The sequence below is a fragment of the Mycteria americana genome, chromosome 1, assembly GCF_035582795.1.
Source record: "Mycteria americana isolate JAX WOST 10 ecotype Jacksonville Zoo and Gardens chromosome 1, USCA_MyAme_1.0, whole genome shotgun sequence".
Classification (NCBI taxonomy): Eukaryota; Metazoa; Chordata; class Aves; order Ciconiiformes; family Ciconiidae; genus Mycteria; species Mycteria americana.
Genome location: NC_134365.1, coordinates 207,282,604 through 207,299,536, shown reverse-complemented (window position 1 = coordinate 207,299,536; position 16,933 = coordinate 207,282,604). Strand labels below are relative to the sequence as shown.

Genomic DNA, 16,933 nt, shown 5'->3' with positions numbered 1-16,933 from the left:
CAGGAAATCAAACAGTGCCACACCTGATTCTCTTTCAGTTGAAGGAGTATTGACATAAAAGATTCCTCAAGAACGTGAATAGCAACAGCTAGTTCAACTAAAGCAAATTAAACACCTTAGGAAGGATCTAAAATTTGCAGAGAGATGATCCGGAATAAATGAGGGAAATAAGGTCTAGAGAAATTTTCTTACTATGACAGCAGGAAGTAACTTGGAGTCAAAGTAGATAACCTGCTGTTTAGAAAGAAAACTCCTTTGGAAGAACCAGGAATGTGGAGCTCTGAACTTACACAGTTTGATGCGGCTGAATAGCAGCCTTTTGATTTCCTTGATGTATAGGTGGTCCTCTTCCCACCTAAATGTGGCTTATTGTAGTCCAATCATCTCTGTTTTGGCGTTCTTCACATTCCCATCTCCTGCTGAATGTAATGTTTATTATACCATCAGGAGAACAAAATTGTCTTCCTAGAAGCAGAGAATAAAACTTAGAAAAGTGAGCAGATTCTCAAATCTAAAAAGGGAATTGAACTCAACATGTACCAAGATCTTCCTGCAACTCATTCCAACTCTTTTTTATCCTCCAAGTAAATAACGATGAAAGAGAGTTTCTGATTGATTTAAAAGCCTCAACTTACTCAGCGTGTCTTTGATATGTTCTTGAGACTATTTATGGCTTATGGGAGAATTCATCTGAGCACTAAATGTGAGAAAAGAAAACCCACAACTGATTTAGGTAAACTTTAACATTTGTACTTGTGATCCTTTGTGTAGGAGGATGTGGAAAACAAAACTCTGTCTGGGTGCAAAGAGAATGGAAACTTTCCAGATTGTGAATGTACTGACCTTCAGTAAGGGAGCAGCAAGATGTACGCTCTGAGTTTTGTTTTTTTTTCTTGAACATTTGAGGTTATTACAATGAGTCATGGATGCCCTTCATGTCTAGATATGATATTTGTCCCTTGTGAGCATTTTTTTGCTATATGCCCAAATGCAATTTAAAAAGTCTCATTTAAAAAAAAAAAAAGTAATAGTTATTGCTGGTCTAGACGTAGGTGCCCTGTTGCTGTGTTTAGTCAAAACAAAGTGGGCAGTTTGCATCCACCTAGATTATCAAAACATGGCTTGTCTGATCTCATGTTTACAGGATGTCAGAACTACTCTGCTCTTGGGATTTGGCTTCATTTGTAAATTAAATAGATAGCGCAACTTTACCTACAGTTAATATTTTCTGTCGCAAGTTGGCTTTTCCTAAGTTTTCCTTAATATCTGTTTTTTTCCTATTTCTCTCATCATTATCCTTCTCTTATGTCCTGAAGGAGTTGATAAGCCACATCTTCCAAAGAAAATTTGGTCAGTATTTTTTTGTGGAATGCTAATTACCATCTTAGATCAGTTTAACAGATGAAACCTACCTCTTTACTGCTGGAAAGGGGATTGATGCTCACAATGAAGCCAACGCTCCAAAGTTAAAAATAAGTACATGATGTTCCATGGAGGCATTTGATACCTTTGGGAAGCTGAAAAATGTGGGCATTAGCCAGCGATAACTGTTTTTGTTTTTAATACAGGTTTTGTAGGTGGGCTTAAATTTGTGGGAGAGTGGGTACAAGAGTCTCCTTCCATCTCTCAGTTCACTAACTGAGTTGCATGGCTCCCCAACGAAGCCTCGTGAGGCCTTGGAGAAATGCTTTGTTTCTCACTCCTAAAAGCAGCTTGGAATTAAGATAGTTTCTGTTATTTCTATATATCAACAGCCAGGCAGGCTATAGATACAGTTGAAGTAATAGTAATTTAATGTTCTAGGGAGTACTTTTTCATCACCTAACTGAATGCTTGTCTCTAAGACAAAAAAGCAACTACGGGTTACGTTCTTGGCTAGGATTAAAGACCAGAGCAGTATTACTGAAACTGCAGATTATGTTGTATTTTATCCTCGGTAGCACTGACTTGATGAATTTGCTACTTGGAGCTGGTTGTATCTCCAGAAAACATCTAAGATAAAAATCATGGTTCATATTTGTGCATGTCAGGTTGTTAAGGTTCTGCGTGTGTAATTGGTAAGGTTGAAATCCTAGCGAGATATTCCGACAGTCACTTATAGTGGTGAGAAACTAGGTAACAGTATTTTTTCTGTAATTTATGGGAGAGAAGAGCAGTAGCAATGGAAAGGCAAGTGACAGTGCCTTTTTTCCCTCTCTCCCCTTCATAGATGTGTACGTGTGTGTTACAGAGGTGCCATTAAAGCCAGATGTTTTAATGCTGTGGAAGACAGTAAACTGGAGAAGGCATCAGAGAAGGATGACAGTATGGGGAGACTGACATTCATCAGGCCTCTCGGAGAAGACTTCTGGAGATGCAGTTACATAAGGTACTTCAAGGGCTGTCTGTGCTACTTGCTGTTGGCATTGCTAATGCACTTATGCTGCATGGTCACTGCAGTCCACCTGCAGAAATTTGCTGTATCACCTTTGCTGTTTCAGTCAACACTGCCATTAGGTTTATTTTCATAAACACTGATGTGGCAGCCACACTTTTATTAGCACTTTGACCTCTATGATTAGATGGGACTCCTTAAGAAAGCAGTTTCCCTTGGTTGAGGACAGCTTTATCTGAATGCAGCCTTCTTCCCCCCTCTCCAAAGAGGGGGGAAGTCTGCAAAGTAGAGTGCCTTCTTTCAGTTTATCAATCCCACTGGTTTTTATGTCAAGACTGTGACCTTGGAAGCTTGCTGCAGGAGGTAAAAGGGCAGGAATAAGTATCAGTCCCACTGTGATGTGCCACAGCTTGAGAACCAAAGCCGAAGCCTGCATTTAGCTTGGGTAGGACTTAAGCACCACTGCTCTCCTCTCTGCCTCTGGAGAGTTACCTTGGTCCCAGCCTGAAGCCAGACTCAGGATGCTGATGATAATGCACTGTTCGTCAGGTATTTCAGTCCTAAGAGGAAACATTTAGTTATGTTCTTACTTCATGTCCTCTGGCGAAAGGACTATCCATCATTGCAACTAAGTAGGTGGGGAAAGTTCCCTCTTCTCTCTTTCTCTGAAAAGCAAAGGAATTGCTGGGAATGGAGAACTGGTGGAGCTGCTACTGTACCTGAAGAGACAAAGCAAGCAGAAAGAGCCTGGCAGCTAAGTCAGCTACACCTCTTTTTCTGCTATTACAAGCATTTTAGCCTGCTTTTTTGTTCCTCCCCCTCCCTTCCTCCTCATTGTGACATGAGGCTTGCCAAGCAGAAAGGGAGAGCCTGAAACTGCTTGCCTTGAGGCCTGGGAGGGGAGGAAAGAGCAGCTTATATCGCCAGATTGGAGGAGGCCGAAGGGTTCAGAGGGGCAAAGGGCAGATACGTGGCTGGGGGTGGAGTGGCACAAGGGAGGGAGGGATGCAGGCTGCAGGGAGTGAAGGAGGAGCACTGGATTAATTAGCCCTGGGAGAATGTATGGTTGTTGTGGTTTAGCTCCAGTCGACAATTAAGCACCACCACGCAGCCGCTCGCTCACCCCCCCCCCCCGCGGTGGGATGGGGGAGAGAATCGGACGAGCAAAAGTAAGAAAACTCGTGGGTTGAGATATGAACAGTTTAATAATTGGAACCAAAAAAAAAAAATTGTAATGAGAAGGAAAACAACAAGAGAGCAAGAGAGGAACAAAACCCAGGAAAAAACAAGCAATGCAACCGCTCACCACCCGCCGACTGACGCCCAGCCAGTCCTTGAGCAGCGATTGCTGCCCCCCGGCCAACTCCCCCCAGTTTCTATACTGGGCATGACGCCATATGGTATGGAATAGCCCTTTGGCCACTTTGGATCAACTATCCTGGCTGTGCCCCCTCCCAGTTTTCTTTCTTCTGTGCGCCTGGCAGAGCATGGGAAGCTGAAAAGTCCTTAACTACTGTAAATATTACTTAGCAACAACTAAAACATCAGTGTGTTATCAACATTATTCTCATACTAAAATCCAAAACACAGCACTATACCAGCTACTAGGAAGAAAATTAACTCTATCCCAGCCGAAACCAGGACAATGGTAAAAAGTCAAGAATCTGTTACAATAGATTCAATGTAACTTCATCTGGGGAGTCCTGCTTGAAGTCCCCAAACTGGGAGCATCCCCAGCTTGCTCTGTGAAACTAAATCTGTAAGCAGTTCCAATTAAAGTCACACACACGTACATATACAGAGCTTGGTTCCTTATGTGACATTAAACAGTTCCTCATGTCCAGTAAAACTCTAAATCCCACATCCCATCACTCTTCAGATAGGGTATTTGGAGAGCTGACTCGTATTTGACCTGTAGCCATGTCTTCTCCATGTCAGCAGCTTCCTTAAAATGACACATCAGTGACCTGATAACCATTTTAAACTTTTAAAAGGAGTTTTTAACCTGTTGGGGTTTTTTTGTGCAACTGGTGAAACGTTTCTATGTCTATAATTATGTGAAGTTACATGGTGTTACAGTAGTAGCTATACTATACTAGCTGTCACCGCAGCTAGATGTTTGAAATTTGACAGATAGTATTGTTACATGATAAATGTCATCACATATGACAGGAAATTTGAAACAGTTTTAGAAAAGATATGAATGAGTCTCTTGCAAATTCATCTTACTGGAACTCTGTTACAGAAAATTACCCACTAGTGTCATAATGCTCTGTTCAGTTACACTTCCTTTATTTTTAATCTTCAATTCTCAGTTGTGTAAACACCCCATTACCATTCTGTCATCACAAAATGGGGCTTTTTTTAATCTTGTATCTGCTGTTTCTTTATAGGAAATGCCAGACCATGACTGTGCTGGGAGATTTTGAGCTTTGGTCAGTGTTCTCGTACCGGCTGTGGAAGTTTTTCATATTTCTATATGCAGAGATGCTGCCTTAAACCCCTCCAGTGGAAATTTGTATTCTCTTTTGTCTTCCTCCTGTTCTTCCCCTGTGACTTTCAGTGACTGAAGTCCTTCATCAGTCACGTTGTTTCCCCTCTTGCAGCCTGCAGAGCTGCCTATATTAGGAAATGTGGCCAAGCAACTGTTTTACGCTGGCGTCAAGGAGACGCTGCGGGGTTTGCAGCAAGTCCCGTCCTCGCCACCCCCTCAGGACAGCAAAACTGTACGGGCGGGCTGTGTCTGTAGCCGATGGCTGTGGGGAGAGCAGTGCTAGTGAGAGCCAAGCCGCCATCCGAGGCACCCGAAAAGGCCGCCTCTGCAGCAGCCGTGCTCGCTTCCGTCAGTGCTAGTACGAGGTCCCGTAGGCAAGGCCGTGGGCCTGGGCCGCTGCCAGAGGCGCTGCCCCTTCGGCCGTTCCCCTACCCGGCGACGGGGAGCACAGGCCGCTGGGGCCGCCCGCCAGCCCCGCACGGCGCCGTGCCCGCGGGGCTGGAAATCCCCGCCCTGGGCCGCGCCGGGCCGCCGGGGAAGCACGCTCTCCCTGCGGGTTTCCCCGGCCGGGAGGAAAGTACCTAACGTCCCTGCTGACGCCGGCGGGGCCGGGGCCTCCCGCTGCCCTCAGTGCAGCTACTTGAACGAGCGAGAGGGCGGCGAGGCCGTACGGAGGAGCCGGCTGGCCGCAGCCCCCAGGACTGAGGGGCACGGGCAGCTCAGGGGAACGCTCCTCCCGCCGGCGACCGCCACACGAAGGCGCTCGCTAGGGAGGGGGCCGGGAGGGACAACCCCACAGGCCGCCTGCTCCCCCCGGCCCGGCGGGAGGGACCGAGAGAGAGGAGGGACCGAAGGAGGGCCGGCCCCGCCCGCCGCCCGCCCTCCTCGTCAGCCGCGCATGCGCCCGGCGGCCGCCGGGGCTTTCCCGGCGCGGCGCCTCCACTCGGAGTTTCCTGGGCAGGGGCGGTGCCGGGCAGGGGCACCGCTCCCCCCCGCCCTCTCGCCAGGCTCCGTATATAGGCTGGGGCGCGCCCCAGGCCACCCGCTGCGGGGGGCCCGACCGGTAAACCGTGAGTACGGGGGGGGGGGGGAAAGGGGGTGCGGGTGCGTGCGGGCCGGGGCCGGGCCGCGGCCTGGTGGGGCCCTGCCGGTAGCGCGCTGCTGCTGTGCGGGCCGCGTCGGGTCTCTGCGCCCGGCTGAGGGGCGGCGGGTGGGGGTGCGTCGTGTCAGGAGGCGGCTGCGCCTGTCACCAGCCTCGCGGCGCCGCCAATGGCAGCTGGGCTCGGCCGGCGGCAGGGGAGACCCGGGCCGCGCTGAGGGGCCTGCTCTGCCCCAGGCCGTAGTCTCCGGCGCTGGAGGGGGAGCGTGGCAGCCCTGCTGGATGGCCGCTCAGGGAGCGGGGCTTGGGCCCTGCGGGAGGCCCGGGACGGCTCCCAGCAACCCGCGGTCGCGGCGGCAGCGTGAGGGTGGCGGAGTGGCGAGCGAGGCCCTGCGGTGCCGGGGAGGGGCGGCGGGGGCTGGCAAGGGAGGGCCTGGGGCTGTCGCTGGGGGTGTGCGACCCCGCACAAGCCGCGCCAGGTGGATTTCGGTGCTCAAGACCTGTACAGTTAGCGGAGGGTGCTTAGAAGGTAAACTTGTTTTGCCTGGCTTACAACACAAGAGCAGAAGAATATTAAATTGAGTTTTGAGGTTGCTGTGCTTTAAATATCACTACTCTGGGCTTAAATAACTTCTTAGTGTCGCTGCAGGATAATGGAAGAAAAAACGCATGAGATTCAGAGCAGCAGGGTGACTCTGGAAATCAAGGATCCTCAGGGCTATAGTGGAAGATAATATTAGAAGAGCGTTCGGTAGAGAGTGACTGCAGGATCTCAAGTTTAAGTGATCCTAAATGTTTTAGGATTATGAGGATCTCGGTTTGCTCTGATATTTCTGGCATTTACTCTGAGGTATCTGACTTTTCTCCAGTACGGAAACTGGCTTCACTTCTTGGACTAGCATTGTTCATGTATGTTGATAGCTTAGCCTCACCGTCTGTGTTAAAAGAGTAGATTGGTGTAAGGCATTTGTAACTCGTATCCTCAGTGACTAAGAAACTAGTGGTAACAATAGTGTGACCATATTAAGAACAAATCTACTAAGAGCTGCTGAGTTAAGTAGGAAGTGCTCTGCTGTTTTCCAGTAGGTGATTTCTCTGGGGCTGTGTCATCGTGACAAGCATATCTGTTTTGAGTCTTTCCTGGAAAAACTCTTTAGGAACTGATACTGTAGAACAGAGTGCTATATATGTATATATAAATAAATATAAAAGTATATATTTAAGAACTTTTGAATTTTGTCCCTGCTCTTACCTGAAATTTTTGGTGAAGTTCAGTTTTGCTGATGTCCTATGTCAAGTATCATTGGATTTACCTAAATAAGAAATTCCAGTACTCTTAATTTAAGTCAGTGTAATAAAACTGGCTCTTTATTGTTTGAGAATCTGCAGGCTTAAGCCAATTTAAATGGACTTAACTTATTTAGTACCAGATTTTACCTTTAGTTATACAGCTTGTGATCAAGCAGCCTGATTGTGATCAAGCATTGGCCAAAAAAAAGTTGTGCTTGTGGATTAAACAATTTTGCATATGTGTCAGTAACAGGGAAATTAAGTGTATAAAATCCACTCCATGTGACAGTATGTAAAGTTGACTCCCTGAAACTTTCTAGCTAACATTACAAAAAAGCTTATGTTGAGATTTTAGTGTTTCAATTTGTGTAGCTTCTGTTTATATAGACATTACATGCACCTCATTTTGTATATTTTGAAACACTCTTCTCTTTCTTCCTTACAGGTTTTGTTCCGCCCGAAAGAATTAAATGATTGAAATATAGATACTTACAGTTTCTTCTTGCGAGCAGTCAGTATCAATATGGAGGCGTAGGCACCTTAGAAGGGACTTCAGTCTGAACTCTGGGAGGTAGTTCTGTGCACAAATAAAGAAACTAAGGCTTCAAAATTTTTTTTAATCTGAGGATTCTGTTTGCTTCTGTATGACATAAACATGGCATACGGAAAAAACTTAATTCAACAGTATAAAGCATTAGAATGTCCCGACACAAGGCAATTCATTTATGTTAAATTTGATAACTCTATACTTGTAACTAAGGCACCAGGTTAAAACTGAAATACTCTGTTCAGTCTGTGCTGACAATGTTATAGACAGAAAAGGCTGGGGCTATTCTAGGCTTGTTAATTAAGACAGTTCATCCTTGTCAGAGACAGTATATAGGGTTTGTTTATCTCATAGCTGAATATTTGATATATGTGAAGTTGAGTACAAACTGACTTCTTTAGTCTTAACAATTATTACAACAATATGCAGAAGCTGACAGTTTATTTGGAAGTCTAGTAGTAGCAAATATGCCAGATCAGTTCAGTAATGTCAGTTCAGGGGCTCTTTTTTCATATGCCTTTTGAGCTTGATAACCATTATTTTTAGCCTCGTAATGAGGTTTACAAACTAAAATCTTTACATGTGTATAAGCTGCATATTCATCAGCTGTCTAGGGTGCAATAGTTCTTAAATCACTTAACATATGTTCTGGTTAAAAATGATGTTGTTTTAGTTGCCCCCCATTTTAGTTTCTTTATTGACAAAGGATTTTGATAAACCCATTTGAGGTTTTTCCCCTCTGGATCCCACCTCCACTAGCCTGACAAATTGATACTGCTCTCCCAGATATACAGTACAAGGAAAGCATGCGATGCCTATATAATTCAAGGGAAAGTCCTTTTTGATGTGCTTTCTTTCAATTGTCAAAATGGGATGGGGCAGCTTTTGCACTGAAAGTAGTTGTGTAAACTAAAGTACAAGAACTTCCCAAATGTTTAAACGCTGTCAATCAGGAGGCTAATTCTATTCACATACACATGCAAGGTTGCACATTAAAGTGTTTTGTTTTCAGATTCTCACTTTTGTACAGGCAGGGGTTATTCTGAATTGCCTTTAATGCACACAACTACCTCCCAGAGGAAGACTTGTCCCATTCTTCCAAAAATAGTCCATTATGAACATAATGGAAAATAGCCCTTTCTTGGCTAGCATCATGAAGCAGAGTGCTTTGTGTGGTGAACTGAAGTATGACTTATCCTGTGAACTCTACAGAATGTCGACATTTTCTGCTTTCCCTGTTAATGTGCCAGTGTCAGAACGAAGTCTTGCCCGGGCTGGGTTTTATTACACTGGTGTGCAAGATAAAGTGAAGTGCTTCAGTTGTGGCTTAACATTGGACAACTGGCAACCAGGAGATAATGCTATGGAAAAACATAAACAGCTGCATCCCGGCTGCAGTTTTGTTCAAAACATGCTTTCAGTTAACAACCTTGGACTGTCCTCTCGTTCTGCCTTTTTGTCTTCGGCCGCAAACAGTCTCTCACCATCTCTACATTCCATAACACTTTCTCCAAGTTTAGAACAAGTTGGATATTTCAGTGGCTCTTTTTCCAGTTTTCCTCAAGACCCAGTAACTACTAGGGCAGTTGAAGACCTTTCATTCTTGAGACCTAAACTTCACAATCCTTCTATGAGTACAGAAGATGCTAGACTACGCACTTTTCACTCATGGCCACTGATGTTTCTCTCGCCCACTGATCTGGCAAAGGCTGGACTTTATTACTTGGGGACAGCAGACAAAGTTGCTTGTTTCACCTGTGGTGGTCAGCTGAGTAACTGGGAACCAAAAGATAATGCTATGTCAGAGCATCGGAGACACTTTCCTAACTGCCCTTTCGTGGAAAACCTTACCCGAGACCAGCCAGGTTTCAATGTTTCAAATGTGAGCATGCAAACCCATGAAGCACGTGTTAAAACATTCATAAATTGGCCAGCTAGAATTCCAGTTCAGCCTGAACAGCTTGCAGATGCTGGCTTTTACTATGTAGGTAAGAAAAACTGATGTCTCTGGTTTTATTCATATTGCTATGTCAGCATTTAAATTAAAGTAAATTGTGTGAATGTTTGCTAGATATTTTGCCTTGATTTTTTTTTTAAAGGCCGCAACGATGATGTCAAGTGTTTTTGCTGTGATGGTGGGTTAAGGTGCTGGGAATCTGGAGATGATCCATGGATTGAGCATGCAAAGTGGTTTCCAAGGTAACTTGCAAAATCTTTATCATATATTTGTTCACATCCTTACTGCTCAAATACTTTTAATTTTGGCAGATGTGTACTGCACTTAATAGTTAATTAAAACATTTCTTCATTAAGCATGATATTTAATGCTTTCCACTTCATAATTAAAAGCTGCATCCATCCCCAAATCACTATTAGTAAGTGAGGCTGCATTGTTAATGAGCATACTTATCCAAGAGAAGCAGTCAGAAAGCAGACTGAGGAGAGCAACAGCTGCTAAGAAATGAAGTAGAAGGAACATATGACTCCTTTGGTCTAGTTCTGTGCCCATGCTGAATGTTCTTGAACCAGTTTTTCAGCAGGTGCAGTTTCATTTCTTAGGTGTGGAAAGGCTTGTGAAGAAGGTTTCGGCGGCTGTTTAACATGTCTCTATTGGGAAAATGACAGAAATAACTTTTTAATATGTCCCCCATAATTAAATGGCAATTGCATACTTAATTGCTATCTGTGCCTGTGGAAATCTCTACCTATATTAATGACAGAAATAGCTGCACTTAATTTCAGGAAAGCTAATAATAATTCTTCACATCGTAGATCTCCAACTAGTCTTTCACAGGCAGTTTACCAGCTACTGTTGGACTACGCGATGTATGTAGAGTTAAATGACACCTTTTGTTTCCTTCTGTGTTATGCCTGTCAGTAAATGTACTTAAGAGATACAACTCTGCATTAGTAAAGCAGATATGGCTTTGATAGTGGTGATAAATTTTGTTAACTTCTTTTGAATGATTTGAGTAGGAGATAAGAATGGTGAGATGCAAGATAGAAACAGTTTATCACTGCACTTTGTACTGATGCTGACACAGTATCATTTCTCATGACATGCCATTTTGATTAGAACTGGTAGCAGACCATAAAGCTCTGCTGCTTTTATATACCTAAGCCTACTGACTGCTGAATGTCATGGAAAAGCTTTATCAAAGTGTCACCAGCCACTAGGCTATATCAAGCTTCCAATTAAGAGAATGCTTTCTCTGCTGAAGGAAGAGAAACATGTATTTAAGTTATGCTGTGTTATTGTAAACTGTTTTCTTATTCTTTTTTTTATTATTCTATTTTTTTTCTTTGTGGGAAAGTGTAATTTAGTACTTTTGTCAATGTTTCAGGTGTGAGTATCTGCTTCGTGTAAAAGGAGGAGAGTTTGTAAGTCAAATTCAGGCCAGGTTCCCCCATCTTCTTGAACAGGTAAACTTTACTGTTTTGTAACTTTGTTTTTCCCTTGCTGAAGAGTGCTACATTCTTTTTGGGAGTTCGGTCCATTCCTGCCTCATTTCTGCATATATTTCTACTAGGTTTCTAACATGATAAATGCTTTTCATGAGCACAAAAATGAAACCAGTGCTGAACCATGGCTAATGGACTTGGACTAGTAGAATTTAACCTGTACAAATTACTTATGGAAAGTGTTATGAGACAGTGAGCTCCTTTGTGTCAGGAGAGGGAAATTCTGATTATGTAAGTTTCAGTGAATAATGCAGATCAGTAATTGTTATTTCAGAAATCAGTCATAGAAATAATTCAGGCTGTCCATCCATAATGCTTCTAGCAAGAGTAAGCCAAACTTCTCTTCATGGAAGTTGTCAGCACTAACTTTATATTAGTTATATAGTTGCACAAACTTGCAGACTTGTGTAACTGCATGTAAAATACTTAATGGGTACCATTCAGATAAAAAGCTTAGCATGGTTGATGATGGAAGAACGTATTGGAAAAGCAATACTAAGCAATGTATTGGAAAAGCAATACTTTGATACTGATGTAGTTCTGTTGTGTTCCACAGCTCTTGTCAACCTCTGATACGCCTGTAGATGAAAACATTGATCCCCCAAGTATGTATATTAAAGCATGTTTTTGAACTTCATCAGCACTTTGCAAACTTAATGATTGGCTATTCAAAGCTAACTTGCTTAACAATTCTTAGATTTTCTTGGAAACAACAATATTATAAGGGTTTAATTAATGATAAAAGTTAGGTAGCTTCAATGTTATATGGATGAACTTCAAGGAAGCACCTTTAAGAGATCTCATCTTTCATTTTCCTTATTTTTATACTAGCAGGTCATACTAAGATTTTTGGTTTTGAATGCTTGGCATCTGCTGTATTTGTGGTTTTTAGTTTCATGGTTGGATTAAACAAAACAAGTAAATTTGGCATTTGTTAACTTGACCTATGGTATCAAACTTGGTGGAACAGTTGCTAGTGGGTGTCATGACTATGCAATTATGCAACTCCATTTTTAGGCACGAAGCTAGGTAAATGCTCTGAGTTGAGGAGCAGTGGTCAAGGAGAGGGTAGGACAAGCTGACAAAGTGAAGTCTTTCTGAGCTGGACTCTAGTTATGGTGGAAATAAACTCTTCCCAGAGGGTGAGTGGGTTATGCTATCATAGTCCCTGCTGGTTGAGGACAGTGAGTCAGAATCCCATGTGTTTGGTGCTTAGTAAATTGAATGGAAAATACCGATCAAGAGCTGGAGTAGAGTAATTGTTTGTACTATAAACTCTGAATTTTGGCACCCTGCCCCCCAATACATTTTTAAAGGCTGAAGTTAGAAATCACTAAGTATAAAAAAAAAAGCTGCTAAGACATAATGGAATTCTCAGTGGTTTTTCTGGATTATCCTAGATTTTAGTGAAGGCCTGACATGGATTGAAGTTTATCATGGATTCAATCAAATTGAATCCAAGTAACTGGCTTCCATTTTTAAAACTAACTACTTAAAGTCTGTTTAACCATTGAAACATTTTAATGCTAGGTATTCATGTATATATGCATGTGTGTAGGTAATGTCGATGTGTCTGACTTCTGGGCTGTATAGGTATTTTATTCTTTATATTATACATGGTGATTTTTCTTCTTTGATTAGTTATTCATTTTGAACCTGGAGAGAGCCATTCAGAAGATGTAATCATGATGAACACACCTGTGGTTAAAGCTGCCTTAGAGATGGGATTCAGTAGAAGACTAATAAAGCAAACAGTGCAAAGTAAAATCTTGGCCACTGGAGAAAACTACAAGACTGTTAATGATCTTGTGTCTGATCTGCTCACTGCTGAAGATGAGAAGAGAGAAGAAGAGAAAGAGAGACAATTTGAAGAAGTGGCATCAGGTACGCATAAGGCATGAATAAAAGTGAAAGCAGAAGTGGTTTGTATTATGTATAATTTTTATAATTGTTTTATTCACTAAGTGATTTTAGTTTAATTCCTATTAGGATAAGCTTCTGTAAAAGCATCGTCAGGGTATGTGTATGGAACTAGCAGTCTAGGAAACATTTCGTTTCAGGAGGATGGTTCATACAGGTGCCAAGAGTCCAAAATCATCTGATTTGTCTCCACAGGAACAAAGCCATATTTTTTTTTAATTTGTGTGCCTTTATATTGCTGTTAATAAAATAAATGGAATGAAAATACTTTACTTGGCACACTCTACTAATTTTTTTTCCAAATTTGCCTGCTTTTTAAGCTACTTGAATCAGTGAGCCACCATATCCACCTCCTAGAAGAGGCCATAAACTTTTACAAATTTAGATTCTGTAAGATGGCCAAAGGTCTGCTTTTCTGTGTCTGACTCGACCATGTAGGTCAGCTATTTAACAGTGTTTATTTGATGTGTCTTTAACATTTCCTATTGTTTTAATACTATATCAGTTTTGAAGCCTAAAAAAATCCTACTATTTTTGAGTCTGTGAAGCAGTAGTGAAAATTTTCAATTATAAATTGGATTAAGACTGCTTCTTTCCTACTTGCATGTTCTATCAAAAAAGCATAGATGGATTCAGCCATTAAATCTTAATGGAAATGATTTTTTGTTGTTGTTTGTGATAGACTATTTAAAAAAAAAAAATCTCCCGAGTCTGGTTGTGCTGTACTTCTAGTTTTATTGCACATAATTCTGTTGGACACCTCTTAGAAAAGCTTGATTCTATGTACATCTCAGACATGATTTCGACTGCCACTGACTAAAGTTGACCTGCCAGTTGTCGGTGAGTTAGCATTGGTGTTATGTGGAGGTGTTGGTTTTTCTTTGCAATTCTGCAGAGAACGTAAGTCTTGCTAGTGTGAAGTTAGACAAGATCCCCTCAGAAAATTTAATGTAGAGATGGGAGCAGGAGGTTTCATTGGTGAAAAGGCTTGTATGTGGTTTTCTTAAGTCTGTTCTTATGTGAATACCACTAAAACTTACGGAGGTCTTTATTAATGATGTGTAGTAAGTGAACATTTCAAGTAGAGTTTAAAGAATGTATCGATTATTGTTAAGCAGAAAGCAACTTGGAGTAGTGTATTCCTAACAAACATCTAATCCCTTTGTGTTCCAGATGACTTGTCCTTAATCCGGAAGAATCGAATGGCTTTATTCCAGCGTTTAACATGTGTACTTCCAATCCTTGGGAGTTTACTATCAGCTAAAGTGATAACAGAACTTGAGCATGATGTTATTAAGCAAAAGACTCAGACAGCACTGCAAGCAAGGGAGCTGATAGATACAGTTTTAGTGAAAGGAAATGAAGCAGCCAGCATATTCAGAAACTGTCTACGAGATTGTGACCCTGTATTGTACAAAGATTTATTTGGTATGTCCTTTTTTTTTTTTAAAGGATGTAAGGTTATAGAATTCTAACTAGTGCTGTCATAGCAACCTACAATAAAAAATCAGATGCTGTTTGACTATAGAGTAGTCAAATGACTAAGATGTTTTTTTTCCCTCTTATTTTAGTGGACAAAAACATGAAGTATGTTCCCACAGAAGATGTTTCAGGTATCTTAAAACTCTTTCTTCCTTTAAAGGGTATTGTGGGACAAATAGCTAACATCATAAAAAAGAAAATGACTTTGGTTAAGAAATAGGTTTTATGCTTTACCCTCTCCCTAATTTTGCTTTGGTAAGATGGATTTACCTGAAAGTTAAGTGCATGTACAGACTTGCAAGCAAGTCTGTCTGCTAAGAGCTATATCCTGTGCCTTGCACATGCTTTTGCACCAAAGGAGGTAGAGCTTTCTGGAGCTCAACAATTCAAGCACATGCTGGACTTGATCCTGGTACAAGCTCTTGCTCAGGCATTTGGCAGACTGGACAGTGAATAGTAGGGTTAGCATTTCACAGCAGATATCATCATCTCTGATTTCCAAGGTGGATTATAGGTGTCCTAAGATCTAGATTGACCAACAGCTGGGTAGGTAAAACCTAGTCAGACATGGGATTGAGTTTGCTCTGGTTCTTAGTCCTGTAGTTTAATATGTTAATAGACTGCAGAAAAGTATACAAGCCTGAATATAGCTCACTTCCACCAGTCAGGCTGTGCCTCTGTGCTTCTAATAACCAAGCATTTGTTAAAATGTAAATGTTGGTTAGTCTCAAGAACTACAGTTGGCCTCCAATCCTTGAGCTGTTTCTCTGACAAAAGTGGAAAGTACATAGTTCCTTGCATGTCACTTTACAAACTCTGGAAAATGTACTTATTTTCTCACTGCCATCTATATTTAGTGAATAAGATGCAATTATGGTAGGGAAATAAAGGGTGAAATGGAACATGGCTGTATTCTAATTAGAATGCACATGTATTCAGGCTTCTTAAAAAGTTAAATAATTTTTTTCAGGTTTACCTATGGAAGAACAATTAAGAAGATTGCAAGAAGAAAGAACATGTAAAGTTTGCATGGACAAAGAAGTTTCTATTGTTTTTATTCCGTGTGGTCACTTAGTGGTATGCAAAGAATGTGCACCATCCCTTAGAAAATGCCCTATTTGCAGGGGGACAATAAAGGGTACCGTTCGTACATTTCTTTCGTAAGGAGGGAAACTTGCACAATGTCTCTGTTCCTGTCATCCTCCAACTGCTGAAGCTTAAGCCAGCAGTGTTTTAAGAATGGAAAATTGTGGTAGAGAAGATGATTAATCAACCACCTAACACTGTCATGTAATGGTAAATTGTATCATCATTATGAATATACTAGGTCTTCCTTGCTAAAGACTATTTCTGTTCACAAAATGAACTCAATACTAAGGTGAGGTTTTTGTAGCTTTCCTTTCTGAGCAAGGAAAGCAGTTTCACCAGTATGCCCTTATTTCAGTTTGAATAAAAAAACTTGCTGGCTGGGTTCCTAAAATGGAGCTTGGCGTAACTCTTCTCATGAGTTTCCTCCATGTGGATGTGAGGAAATATATTGATTGCTGTTTATTAATAATTAATATTAATTAACTTCAGCTACTCTTTTGGTTCTGTTTTGGCTTTCTTGTGGACTTGAGGAGAAAAGAGGCTAACTGTTGCAGAAACAGTAGGACTTTGAGTTTTGTTCATGTCTAGATATTTGTGTAATGTGTATTAATAGTTTATATGAAGACTGAATTAAAGTATTTCTACTTCTCAAATGAGTGTTTGTTTACTCTGTTTCCATTGTTGGCTTTTCTCTGTAGGCTGCAGTGAGTAGAATGCTGTCTTTTCCTGACACAAGTTTAGTGTTGTTTGCCTGCAAAAGTACAATAAAACTTAATTCTATGTGTCTTTCATTTTCAAACAAGGAAGTGAACTTCTGTGCTGCTTGGTGATTCCCTCTGGTAAAGTGAGGGATTCAGATTTTTATCCTTATTTAGAAAGAAATAAATACTGCCCCCCCCCCCCCCCCCCAAAAAAAAAAAACCCCAAAAAAAACCCAAACCCACCACCCAAAAACCCACCAAAAACAAAAAACCAAAACAAACAACCCCTAACACAATCTTCCTTCCATCTTGATTTTTCAAAAAATAGAAATCCTGGCCAGGAATGGTCCTCATTGGCAGATGAGGCAAAGGGTAGCTGTACAGCAATATAGCCTTTATGCTTGGGATTAAAAGGTAAAAGCTACTTTTCTGTGGTTGGAACATTATAGTGATTGTGCAATTAAACAGTAGGATC

The 16,933-nt window shown here is 41.7% G+C and overlaps 1 protein-coding gene across 1 annotated transcript; it reads left to right on the top strand.

The window, feature by feature from the left end:
* The first annotated feature begins 5,757 nt into the window (after positions 1–5,757).
* Positions 5,758–16,492, top strand: BIRC2 (baculoviral IAP repeat containing 2). Its single transcript, XM_075491036.1, has 9 exons — positions 5,758–5,938; positions 7,703–9,792; positions 9,904–10,003; positions 11,149–11,227; positions 11,823–11,871; positions 12,908–13,150; positions 14,360–14,614; positions 14,758–14,799; positions 15,639–16,492. Exons 2-9 carry the CDS (start codon positions 8,919–8,921, stop codon positions 15,830–15,832), a joined length of 1,836 nt encoding a protein of 611 aa, XP_075347151.1. The 5' UTR covers positions 5,758–5,938; positions 7,703–8,918; the 3' UTR covers positions 15,833–16,492.
* Positions 16,493–16,933: the final 441 nt, after the last annotated feature.

Bases quoted from the DNA above. Each gene is read 5' to 3' on its own strand.
- BIRC2 (XM_075491036.1), top strand. From the start codon at position 8,919: ATGAACATAATGGAAAATAGCCCTTTCTTGGCTAGCATCATGAAGCAG. The intron at 11,872-12,907 runs GTATGTATATTA...TTCTTTGATTAG, and splicing joins TGAAAACATTGATCCCCCAA to TTATTCATTTTGAACCTGGA. The intron at 14,615-14,757 runs GTATGTCCTTTT...CTCTTATTTTAG, and splicing joins ATTGTACAAAGATTTATTTG to TGGACAAAAACATGAAGTAT.